The following is a 13098-nucleotide window of genomic DNA, read 5'->3' as shown; positions in this document are numbered from 1 at the left end:
CATAAGCCTTTGTTCTGACAGCTGTAACTAAATGCACAACAGCCATTTACATTATAGCCTGTGTATCTCCTGCATCTCGTCACTATGATATTAGTGTTAGGTATTGCAAGAAGTTCCCTGACCTCCTTGTGAAACTGGCAGGTTGCTTTCATTGCCCAGTTAAGCACACAGGTACATGTTAAACTTCATTAGAACAGAGGCCCCCTTCCATTTCTTGCTAACACAACTGGTGCTTGGAAACACTTCTACTGATCATAACATCTATATTTCAGCCTGCAACTGATACATACCATAAAAATAATTTTGTGTGTAATCTGTATTTCTGTTCGGTATATAAGCTCTCACGAATGATGTTTCTACACCTTTTGGGCCAGTGCATAAGTGTTGAGTGGTCAATGCATAATACTGATATATCGTATGGATTCTCATTTGTAGAATGACTACTGCCTGAAAACAGTAAAACCTGCCTGGCCACAAGAAGTTCATGACAGAACATGCTGGTTGTGGTTTTGGAGGTTAAAAGATGAAAACTGACCAGAGAAAGGGGCTGTTCAGCAGGAAACTGAGGCACAGTCAGCAACTGAAAAGTAAAAACCTATAATTGTTCTTGTAAGAATAGAAGCACAGCACACGTAAGCCTCAAGTACTCAGTATTTTGCTACCAGGAGCACTTCAGCAGCTTGTTTCACAAAGCCAAGAGATGAATGGTGTTGAAACTGCACCATTCCATGTATGTGACTTCAAAAACTACATAAGCACAAGCAAAAAAAGTGACAATTTTGGGAAGAACTGATATTAATGAGAGGAAGCCACAGTCCTCTAGGAGGAAATGACTGCCACGAGAGGAATACACACTTGGGGCTGAAGTGGCAACAGAGAGATTTCTACACAGCAAAGATAATGCAGATCTATATATACACAAATATTTTTAGTGGCAGAAATCTTATGACTGGAATTAAAATATACTTACTTGGTTTTCCATTTTATATCACCAGTATACAGATCAGCTAATACTAAGCCTGCCTTTTCGAACACAGAATAAAGCATACATTTAACTGCAAGGCATTACTGCATTCTTGCTACAAACGCCTGTTTGTTGACCATGATTTATGGGATGTAGTGCAAGCCATAGGAAGAACAAATTAAATACTGCAAATATTCATCCTGACTTTAATTCTAGGGATTTGCAGCTGTAATGCGACGCAGTACCCAAAAGAATGCTATAAGCAGAATGGGGGAAGTTATTGCATTGATTGTATGAGCTTGAACATAGATCTTCAGCAGCAGAAGGCACAGTTAGCTGCTAGCCAAGGTGAAACTGATTTCAGTCTTTGGAGCAACAAGAGCTGCTGCAGAGGCTGTAGTTTGCTTGGATTCTTAAAAGCAAAGGAGTCAGGTTCCAGAATGCACAGGAGTGGGGAAACAAAGGTTTCCCCTGTATTTTCACAAGCAACCTCTGGTCAGTTATGGGCAGGCGATGACAGATTCTAGAGAAAAATTCAGTCTCCCTGAGAACATTTGAACGACTCTTACTTATAGAGCAGGCTGGAGCAGATCCTCAAGCTGTTTTCAAACTTGTCTGCAGCTGAGATGTAGTCTCATCTGAAACAGAGCACTGCACTGATTCTGTATCAGCTTTTCTGAGGAGGTTTTAGCGAACTCTGTGAAGGTTTTTTGGGAGCCAAAATAGTTGGTCACATCTGTATTCTGACCAGAACACTCAGATTAGCAGCCAGAATTTGTGAACAGAGACAGGAAATATATTCTTACTAAATCCTTGTGTCTCGATGCAAAAAAAAAGAGGCCTTTGCTACACTGTTAGAGTTGTTCCTTATTCTGAGCAAGCCTGACAGCTCTCCTTCACACCTGACCACAGCAGCTTCCATCTGCCAAGGTTCTCCAGAAGTTCTCCATCTCTTTAAAGGAAGCAAACAAGTATCTATCCCATTCCATGGCCACGAAAACTGAGGCACTGCAAGCGCTTCTTCCCATGGAAACTTCTAGTTGAAAGGGAAAGATGTGCGTGATCTGCAAAAAGAAACTAAACAGTGCAGCACCTGAGGCTGCAGGAAGTGCTGATGTCAAAGCCCTGAGCCAAAGTCAGGCACAGCCAGCACCCTGCCCTGCCTGCAAAGCACACACGGCTCCTAGCCCCGGGCATCCACGACCCAGAGCGCAGTGAAACGCGGACCGGCAGGGCCATCCCTGCCTCAGCGTCCACACTGCAGCCAGCTGTGCGGGGAAACTGACGGTGGCTGCTGGGCGCCGTACTGTGTAAAGAGGAGGAGGGGAGGGGAAGCGAGGAGAAACCCAACGAGCGCTCTGTAAAGGCAATGGAACGCTGCGCTCCCTGGGTTCACGCGGGGTTCGCTGGAAGCTCCATCCAAGTGGCGATCGGTGCGAAACTACTTAATTTACAACATTAAGAAACGGGGGGGGAAAAAAACCAACCTACAAACACAAAAAGGCAGAAGTAACATGGCTGCATTCAGAGGCACAAGTAACGCTCTGCCTCACAGCCGGAGCAACACGAAGATCCTCACGTCTTTCTCCAACAGCGGACAAGGACCGCGGCGCAACCTTCCCAGCGCGCTACCCCGACGGCCTCCGTCACGCCAGCAGCGGTCGGCGAGGTCCCGGGGCCGCCTTACGTAACTCCGTGCCCCGAGCCGCCCTCTCCCCTCGCCCTCCGCGTGCGGATCGGGGCGGCCCGGCCTGCGCGGATCGGGGCGCAGCGCAAACTTTGCGCCGCGGGGGCCGCGCGTTCCGAGCCCCGCAGCCGGCGGGGAAGTTGCACCGAGCTCGGGCGGCGGCCTCTGGGGGCAGAGGGGCGGCAGCGAGGGCTGCGCAGCGGGGACTCACCCATGGTGGCGCCGCGGCCTCCTCCTCCTTCCCCTCCTCCCGGAGCCGCCGCCTCTCGGGGAGGCTCGGGAGAGCCGTGCGCGGAACGGAGCGGGGAGAGCGCGGCAGCGGCGCGGTGGCTGCGTGCGGCGCGGCTATGAGTCAGGGTAGCACATCCGGGCAAGGCCGCCTGGGAGACACCCCGCCCGCCCGGCGGCACCCTGCCGTGCCGCTGCCGCCGCCGGGGAGGGGCGGGCGGGCACGGAGGAGGCGGTGCGGGACCGGCCCGGCCGCGGGAGGGGCGGAGAAGGAGGGAACCGAGGGCGGTGCCGGCGGGGGTTGCGGCGGTCCCGCGCCGCCTTTGTTAGCGGGGCTTAGGGGTGGTGGCTTGGAGGATGGGGGGCTGTCGGCGAGCTCCTCGGGCTCTGTCTGGCGGCCCTTTGTCCGAAGGGAGGGCTGAGTCAGGGGGCGAGCGGTGTGAGATGGACCCTGTGAGCACAGATCGGCGGAAGAAGGGAGGGAGCTGCCGGGCAAAGAGCGGTTGCCTTAAGCCGTACGTTTTGTTGTAGCGATGCTGGAAACCGTGCGGCCGAAAGCGAAAGGCTTCTGCCCCGGTAGTTGTGTGCGGAGGACATTTTTAACAAGAAAATGAATCTCTGCATTCCCCCTTCCTCTGTGCCCTGGGATGTTCACTCTTTGTAACGCAGCAAGCAATCGGGAACGCTTACTTTTACAGTCTTAGCTTTCATTGGGAGCCTTTGTGTTAACAATGCGTTAACGCCCTGAGCGTCTTCGCTTTCTTCAAATCTTTCCTTATTCACAGTTTAACTCGAGTAAATGCCACGGTGCGGTTAGGCAGAGTAGGACGAAAGAGTCATAGAGTCTTGTTGCTCCATAGACATGGGCAGCGGACACAGCAAGGATGAGCGAGGGGATAAAAGGAGCTGCAGCTGAGTCAGCCTCGGTTTGCACGAGTGGCAGTCGGCAGCTTCCGGGGGGTCCTCGCTGGAAAAGGGCTCGGGAGCTGTTCTGCATAAGGGGCAGTGGGGCATGACAAGCAAAGAATCATTTGCTGTCCCTTCTGTGCAGCACAAGAGGGATGCTCTGAGGTTTGTCCATTTATACTGCTGTAGCCGTGCGATTCACCACGTCTTTCATTCTGACATCAGCAGGATTTTGCAGTTGACTTCTGTGGTGTTAGCCACTGTCCCTTGCTGTAGAACTTGATCCTGAAGATATGTAGCTTATGGTCAGCTGATGTTGAAAATGACTGTGTTTTTACTATGGTTATACAACTGAAAGGCTTCATTGCATTGAGACTGCAGAAAATTCATTCAAAACAACACGTTTGTGCTTTGCCTGCAGAGTTTGCCTAATTCAATCCCTAATAAAATACTGCCGTTTTTGGATGAATCTAAGTGGTGAGAAGTTGCTGCTTTATTCTGCCTTCAACTATTTTAAAATCAAACCTGAACTTTGTCTCTTACATATTTGCCTCCTTATTTCCTTCTGTTGGCAAATCCTGTTCCTTTGGTTTTATAACTGTCCCACAAATGTATCCTTCTCTTTTCTGGGGAAAAAGGCAGAGATATTCTGTTGTCACTGGTCCATCTCTAGGGGATCATGGAGGATATTTTCCCACATGCTATTCCATCTTATCACTCATTTGGGTACCTGGAGTAGAACAGAGCATTCTCCAAAATGTGTGGGTTTCAGGAAACCTTTGCAAGGCCTGGAAAGGCAACAGTGTTACCTACTCTGAGAGAGGATTTTTGTAACAGTGACTTCCAAAGGGTTCTGCATTTGGGAAACTGCCAGTAAGAGACCTGGTACCATGGAATTTTGATTATTGCTGGTTTTAGTAGATCCAAAAGAACTGCCCAAAACTTGAGAGACCTTTTGACTGCTTGGACTGAATATTAATTGTAGGAGAGAAAGAAAGCTCTGAAGGAGTTGAGGACTTGATTTTTTCTTTTTTTTTTTTCTTTTTGGGTTCTCAGTTAGATACAAGTTTACAACAGAACAATGGTACTGTTGTGAAAAATAAGTAAGTAAAACCCAAGACAAAACAGCCTTTCTTTTTGTATGACCTGTATGTATGGTTATATGCAGTACATTGCAATAGGGTGAGGAGACTTTAGGAGAGAAATTTCCATCTCCAAGAGTGTACACAGGAAACCTTTATGCCATCAGGCTTTTTAGGTACTATAGCTGTAAATGACAATATGCTAAATCAGTGCAGTGTATTTTTTTTAATAAGCAGCTGTGTAGTACAATGCACTGATGCCTGTGAGAATATCTCATTAAAAACAATGAAATGGTGATATCCTTGATGTATTCATCCAGGAAAAAAAATAATTAAAAAAACAAGTTTTTGAGGAAAAGCTGGGAACCAGAAGCAATGTGACATTTGCAGAAGAAATGAGGAAGAAAGCTACACAAGCACATTCTGTAGATTTCAGCTGATGAGATCGCTGCTTATTTCTGCAGTTGTAACACAGCTGTGAAAATTGTGATGTAGACTGCAGAAATTACAAAGCAGTTAACTAGTGTTGTCTCTGTGCTCCCAAGTACTGACTATAACTGATGTTCTGCAAGAAAATTGGGTCAAAGTGACTTTCCAGTGCTTACTACTTCATGAATTCTCGGTTTCACATCTTGCATCAGATTCACATTCTCAGCACATCTCCTCACCCCTGACAGAGCATCTCCTTGAAAACCTTCTCACACGCATTATCTAATTTAATTTGGAGCAAAGGTGCATGTAAGGAATATTTTCTAATTGCCTCTGTACTAATGTTAGAAACCTGCATGATTGACAAGAAGATGATGGGATGCTCAAATACATGGGGAAATATGATATGGTTGATATTTCCATAACTGAGTAGAATTTGGATCATCTGACAGGAATAGGCTATCATGAATTGTTCCATGGGAAAAGGAGGACAAAGAGAGGAGTGTGGGCAGTGCTTTACCCCTTGCTTCCTACAAGGGGTACAAGCAACACTGAGTCCTGGCACTGTGAGAAATTTAAGTTCTTGTAGAAATAGAGGTGGAGATATCGCAGTACTGTCTGTGAACTCACTCTTGGAAATCGGGACAAGCCATTTCTTGAGATCTTCCTGTAATATGTGAATAGGGAGATGATGACAAAGTATGGTCAGGGAAAGAGTGTTCACAAGGGTGACTCAATACTTGCTAGCTATTTGCTGTCCCTGAGAGCAAGTTGTCTCATATTTTCCATGGGGTAAGAACAGTTGTTAATACAGAAGCTAATATGTGACCTTGTCCTGTGATAACTCTTTCATGTTCCCATATCCGGTCTGTAAGTATTTATGATAAAGTCTTACTGGCAAGTGCTGGAAGCTGAAATTAGAAAACACCAACCTTGACATAAGGTACGGTTTCATAGCTGTAAGTGCAATTTAAATCAGAATGACCTGGAAAAGTGAAAGCTGAGAACATCACGTTTATCTGTTTGTTCGTTTTCACACACAGCAATTATTCAAAAAGTAAAGCTTTACTTCAGCTGAAGGAAAATACTGCATGTGTTGTATGAGAGAGTGCATACACTGCTGGCCTAGCTCAAATATTGCAGAAACCCTTTCTGGCCTGAAAATCTGTGTCTTTCTGAATGAATAATGCCTCCCTCTTTCTTTCCAATTGCTGGGGAAAGTAATAAGGCTCACTGATAGTTGGTATATTTATAACACATGAAGAAAGTAGCAGTAAGATAGTTTTACTTTACAGAGCTGCAGGAGGTTTCCTACACAAGGAGTGTTTTCCTCCTTCCCATCAAACATAGCTTGCCACTTGAATTATTTTGTTAGCTTGCTGTTTTAATTTTTCTCTTTTGTGGCTTTTCTGCAGCCAGGAGATAGGAAAGCAACTAAATGATAAACTTATTCCAAGAAAATTTTTAAGTCTAAAATCAAATCAGTTGACCTAGTCACAGAATCTGGGCTTGGGAAAGTCCTTACTCCCAGAATAGGTTGGTAGGGGCCTTGGATATATTCGTCTTTCACTTCACTAGCTGGATTCTCTCTGTAAATCACACCTAACCAATGTCCAGCCATGTAGCTGTCTTGGGTATGTGCAATGGGTTTACATGATGAGGTTTAGGTAGCAGAGGGCTCCGGGGATGGCCTCTGTGAGCAGTTTCCCTACAGCCCAGGAGAGGCCCATAGTGGAGCAGGCTGTCCTCCATTCCTCATTCCTCTGAGTGTCTCAGTAAGATGAAGAAGAAGAGGATGGGGGGAAGGAGGTTTTAGTTTACTTTTAGTACTCACTATCCAAGTCTGTTAGCAACAGATAATAGATTACATTAATCTCTCCTAATCTGAGTCTGTCTTACCTGTGGTGGTAATCGGTGAGCAGTGTCCCTGTCTCTATCTCAAACCATCTGCTTTCTTCATCATATTTTCTCCCCCTGTTCTGAGCTGGGGGAGTGGCTGAGCCACGTGGTATTTAGCTGCCTGTTGGTGTGGTAGTATGGCAACTTGGTGGTGGTTTCCATTCCTCAGTGATGGAATGCAGCTGTATTTGACCAAATCTCTTTAGCAGTCAGGAGAGTAAAGTCAGGCTGATCCATGAAGCATCTAGGTTAAGAATAGCAGCCTGTGTTACACTGATGACCCTGTCACTCCTTCTGACGTTATCCTGAGAGGGCTGGTGGAAGAAAGAAGAAAAGGATGAACTAGCTTTGGTCAAGAGATTCCTTCCAATGCCTTCAATTCTGTGATCTGTGTGTGATCCTGTGATCCTTATATCCCTTCAAGTAGGGAGGCAGGTGCTCCACTCTCTTCAGACAACTTAAATGCCATAAAATGAGAGGCTAAAATACGAACAGGTTTTGTCCATGGAGATCTCTATCTCTTCTGTAAGCATATTCCTCGTGACTATCATCAGCTGATTTTAGTTATTTTCCTGGTCAGGTCATAGGAATATGAAATGAACTGGGGAAAAAATACCCCAAAACAAACAAACAAACAAAACATTTTTTAGATTGATATACCTATCCCTGAATAAGTACCAACATACATTTGTGTTCTAGGATAAAGGCCAGAGTTAAGTGCACAAAGCAATAGCACTGCTATTTGTTTTTAGTTGTTAATTAGTTAATTAATCTTCAGTTTGTCTTTTGTTACTCGTAACATTTCCTAACCTAGCCCAATGAAGGGTGCAGATCCGTGGCAGAATTTGTTACAGTGTTTTCTATTTGACTACTATGAAGCATTCAATAGTTACATGTTATAATTTGTTACTTTGTAAATAGCATTACTGTTTTAGTGGGACAAGTATTTTCTATTTGCTTCTGCGCTTTTATCTCTCTACTTTGTTGCAAATAAAACTAGGCCGCATAAGCAATTTCTAATTTGTAACAACAGATTCTGTCTGCATAAGCAGAGGTCCTTTGAATCCCACCTAAGCAATATTTGTTGGGAATGAAGGAACTCAGTAAAGCCAGTGCTGAGTTGTTAGAAAGATGCACAGAACAAGAGACTACAGTATAAGTAAAAGGACTTTTTAGGGGATTCTAACTAAAAATATCTGCTCTAAGTCCTACCTTTCATACTTTGTGCTGTGATTTGTGATTGTCTTTGCATGAGGACAGCATTTAATCAATGGATAGGTAAGAATTGATCTGTTGCTTATTGCATGTGTTTAAGTAAAATAAAATCACAATATATATATATATATATTATACATTATATATATATAAAAGAAAAAAAGACCGACTTTCCTGTAGCTCACTGTTTTGTTCTGTTTTGTTTTTTTCTTTTCACATTGCCAGATTCAATACTGCTATGCTTCAGTATTAGTAAGCTCTCAGAAATCAAACAGTATATTTGGGATGCATACAGAACAGCCCTTTTCCTTTTCCTGATTATTTTTTCTTCCTCCCCACCCCCAATCTTTCACTATTCTCCTAATATTGCAACCCAATGGATTTATGCGTACTTTTAAACTCAGTCTGTTTTGACTCCATTTACTTCATTGCTACTGAGAGATGATTTTGCCATACTCAGGTAGCTGAACTCATTCTGACTGAAGTTAACACCTAAGTAATGCATTAGCCAGATGAATCTGGATAATACAGAAAGTAATTAGAGGAACATCCAGTTCCAAAACTGTGTCTTGCCACGTTATTGCCCTGAATGTGCTGGTCTGACATTAAGCTGGAGAAGGAAGCTGCCTGGAATGTGTCCCTTTAAAGCCAATCAAACTTTTCAAGTAGGTGAAACGTGTTCTGTGATTTATTTAATTTTCATTCCTCAGTAAAGGAACTCAGGTTATATCCAAAGGTAGCAGAAATTTATTCATGTGTAGACATGCATAACCCTGTGAGTTTTTCAATTCCTTAATTGTAAAACTGGCTATAGGTTTCACCGAATTTCAGAAATGGAAGTTTCACTAAATTAAAGCAAATCTATATCTTTACTTAGTTGTGACTGCATATATAGAGAGACATATACATATTAAATGTATTTAAACATGTATGTCTATATGCATATATATTTCTGTAATATAACAGATTTACAAATCAAGAATGAACTGAAAAAAGAGTTGCCTTTCTGTATTTGCAATCAATAACCATGATTATCAAGGACAAAATCCTTTGAATTTAATTTTCATGATTACAGAATTTGGCATTTCCCCAAATATATTGCAGTTCTCTAATTCCTGCTGAATGCACCATTTTGCTGCAACTGTGTACCTATAAATGAGTGTCTGTGTATGTGCACATATACATATAAAATATATATATATTGATGGTTATCTCCTTAAGCTCTTGCAACCTGCATTTCTCTGGCTGCATTTCACAGCAGCAGTTGTTAGCTTCATTCCATTGTCTTGGCTGTCAGAAGTAGTGCCTATATTGCAACCAGGCAGCTGCAAGTATGTCTCAGTGATAGGAAGCCTTCTTTTGATCTGTCACTTTTCCCATGCAAGTCCTCAAAACTCATACTGTGTTTGATATACTGCAAGAACCTTAGACTGCAACAACAGCTGTGATTTTGGCAGCCAAAAGCATGCAGTTGGGCAGGTCTGAAATACCTGAGAAGAAAACTGAATTTTCAGATTGATATTGAGTTGTGATCTGATCTCTCTTGCAATTTCTTTCCCTTGTATTTCTTTCTACCATAACACTCAGGAGGTCAGAGTGGAAAAGCAGCTTACGCTGTGAAGGTGATTAATGGCAGATGTGTAGCTGCAAAGTCTGTGTGTATCTGTGTGTACATGCACATGCATATTTGCTAACCTAAATCGAGGTGTTTGATCCATAAGATTTCTTGTAATTTGCATTCATAGAAGGACAGATGTCTCAAAGTGTTTATGTGGGTTTCTGCTTCCTAAACAACATTTCTGTTTCCAACAGAAGGGACATTAATCTTCCTACTGTAGGAGGATAGATCAAAAGTTGTGAAGTGGGTCAGACTTACCTTTCTTCCACAAGTCTTCTTTTAGAAAGACTACAATTTCAATACAGTGGGCAGAACTACACAAGGCATCAGAATTTGTGGTGATCATGGAAGAGAAGGGGAGTTGCTTAGTCTGGGATCACTAAGAAAATAACTTGATATGTCTGTGAGGATAGTACAGACTGACTAGAACTTGCCATATTTTAATGCTGCGTATGTGTGTTAGCATACTTTGTCCTCATACCGCTGTTAAAATAGTATGTTATGTGCCATGATTAACTGTAAGTCCTTGCAAGTATATGCCATGTCTGAAAACCTCCTCCACAGTACTGCAAATGGGCTGGTAATTGCGATGATGGAAATTATGGTATAACCTGATCTTCAGGAAGTGGAAGTCATTCTATGAAGTGATTTCCCTCGAGGGAAAGTCAGGAAGGCAGGAGTCGGGGGTTGCAGTTCTGACTTAGTGAAATCTGAATAGTTTTTGGCATGGCAAAGAGGGCTGCAGCTGCATAGAACTGGCAGTCTGTAGGAGACAATCTAGTCCATCGACACAGGGCACAGAAATGTCTCTTGTTCAGTATTTGCCTGCATTCAGAGACATCCCTTTAGATACCCATGTCATTCTTAGTATTCTTAGTTACACAGACCTTGGAAAGTGAAACAAAACTGACTGTCTTCAGCTCACCTTGAGCTGAGGCCTTTGTAACTCTCAGCTTAGAAGTCCTGGCCTCCGCACTGCAAGGTCTGCCACAGCTGCACATATTGTGTTTGCTGATGGCAAAAATCATGAAGATGTTTAATAAGAGGATTGTAAAGAGTGTCCTTTGTACTGCTGAATTTTGATGCTGTATGTTTGTTTGGTTGGTTTTTTGAGTTTAGGCAGAACTTCATCTTTTTTCTTTGTGAATGAAGCCAGAAATTTCCCAAGTTTTAAATCTGCAAGTGTAATTTAAAATTGGTTGAGAAAGTTCTCTGGCATTTTCAGCAGTCCCCACATAGGTTTTATCTTCACAAACCAAATTAATAAACGAACAGACAAACCCTAAGGGGAAATTAGCAGGAGAAAAAAATAACTGAAAAAATCATGAACCAGGATGGTTTAAAATAGCCATTTTCTTTCCTGTTTGCTTTGCACTGCAAGGATCTTTACTGAGTTTTCTAAGCTCCTGTGGATGTTATTCTGAATGGATGTCCCAATGAGAGTGCTGCTTAGCGAATGCACATTTCCCTCCCTTATTGGGTTTGCATTAGTGATAATGAGTTTCTCGTGGAGCTCTTAGAGTTCTTGCCAGAGAGATAAGGCTATCTTTGCTTTGCTCTTGCTATTCACTATAGTTGCTGCAGCTTGGTGGTGTGCCAAGAATAGTTTGGGGATTAGCTGGAGCTGGGCCTATGGGTACACCTGTGTACTCATGCTAATTTTATGAAAATAGCAAACTTGGAAGTATAAATCTCTTAAAGTATTAAGAGATATGTGTGAGTCCGTATGCCTTAAACCTGCAAATTGTGCAGAAATGTAGGACTGAAAAATCTGGCAACTCCTCCAATGCAAAAGGCTTGCATAAAATCGACACCATTAGAGAGCTATGCCTACATCATTATGCAGAGACAATTTCTTTTATTTCTTTTTTCTTTCTTTTTTTTTTTTTTCTTTTTTTCTTTTTTTTTCCTGTACTGTTCCCTGTGTGCTGTGTTTTTCTTGGTTCACCTTCTCTGGAGTGATTCTGTAGGGCTATGTATTTTGCAGGGAAACCTCTTCTTTTGTGCCTATCTAACCGCAGGCAACCTCTGCTTGTCCCACTGGAATATATGCACAACAGAGAGAAGTGCCTTAATCACAGCAGCTGTGCCTTCTGACAACATCAATGCACACCAAAGTCTAAGCTGAGCCTCATTCACGCCGTATGGGCTTATGCACAGATGCCTGTGGGATCTGATGCTATCAAAATTCAGCATTACAAAAGGATAATCTACATAAAATATCTGGAAGTGAGAGCAAGTGCTGGCTAGTGAGTGGGCTGTTCAGAAGGAGAAAGTTAATGATCAGTGCTTGACAGCATATTACTCTGACAGATTTTAAACCTTGAAAATTTAAGGTCCTGGGTAACTTTACAGGTGGGAAGAAACAGGCTGAAGCAACTTCAGCTTGGAAAAGAGAAAGCTGTGTGGAGACGTCATTGTGGCTTTCCAGTATTTAACAAGACTTTTTAAACATGAGGAAAATCAACTTTCTACATAGGTAGTGACAGGACAAAGGGTAATGGTTTTAAACTAAAGGAGGGGAAATGTAGATTTGATGTTAGGGGGAAGTTCTTTACCAAGAGTGTGGTGAGGTGCTGGAACAGACTGCCCAGAGAGGTTGTGGATGCCCCATACCTGCAGGTGATCAAGACAAGGTTGGATGGGGCCCTGGGCAGTCTGATCTAGTACTTGATCTAGAGGCTGGCAGCCCTGCCTGTGGTAGGGGGATTGAAACTTAATGATCACTGAGATCCCTTCCAACCCAAGCCATTCTGTGATTCTGTGAAACAGAAATAACTGGAGTCTTCAGCAACTGCAGTTTATACCTCATGAGTTTCAGTACAGTACTTGATCCAGTTTCTCATCCTATTTTTCTTTACTAACTTAGAAGCATTATTAAGACAGGTCATATGTATATACTTGTATATATACTTGTATGTGTATATATATATATAGCATATATATATACTTGTAAGAAAGAGGGTCTAAAATAAGGTGAAATTACACTGTTTTTCCTTAGAGATGTTGGCGTTAAGTTACTTATTCTCAGACTGAAAAATTCTCCTGTACCTGAAGTTCCTTAATTTAA

General features: G+C 42.9%; 1 protein-coding gene and 1 long non-coding RNA gene across 20 annotated transcripts in view; one reads left to right on the top strand and one right to left on the bottom strand.

The window, feature by feature from the left end:
• Positions 1–1551, top strand: part of LOC107313662 (uncharacterized) — a 63203-nt gene extending 61652 nt beyond the window's left edge. Inside the window, exon 17 of the long non-coding RNA XR_014945395.1 lies at positions 436–1551. This is a non-coding gene — a long non-coding RNA (uncharacterized LOC107313662). The remainder of the gene's footprint in view (positions 1–435) is intronic.
• The window catches only part of RAP1GDS1 (Rap1 GTPase-GDP dissociation stimulator 1), an 81061-nt gene extending 77971 nt beyond the window's left edge, over positions 1–3090 (bottom strand). For all 19 annotated transcript variants that reach the window (XR_014945394.1, XM_085545265.1, XM_085545272.1 and 16 more), the window contains exon 1: positions 2863–3090. Coding sequence is in view for 4 of the 19 variants with exons in the window: in XM_015862105.3 (XP_015717591.1) it covers positions 2863–2866 (4 nt within the window). In the remaining 15 variants the exon portion in view is untranslated. The remainder of the gene's footprint in view (positions 1–2862) is intronic.
• Between the last annotated feature and the right edge of the window lie 10008 nt (positions 3091–13098).

This window comes from Coturnix japonica, chromosome 4 (genome assembly GCF_054131305.1).
Source record: "Coturnix japonica strain WE chromosome 4, WE-NBRP24, whole genome shotgun sequence".
Classification (NCBI taxonomy): Eukaryota; Metazoa; Chordata; class Aves; order Galliformes; family Phasianidae; genus Coturnix; species Coturnix japonica.
This window is presented reverse-complemented; position numbering and strand designations above follow the sequence as displayed.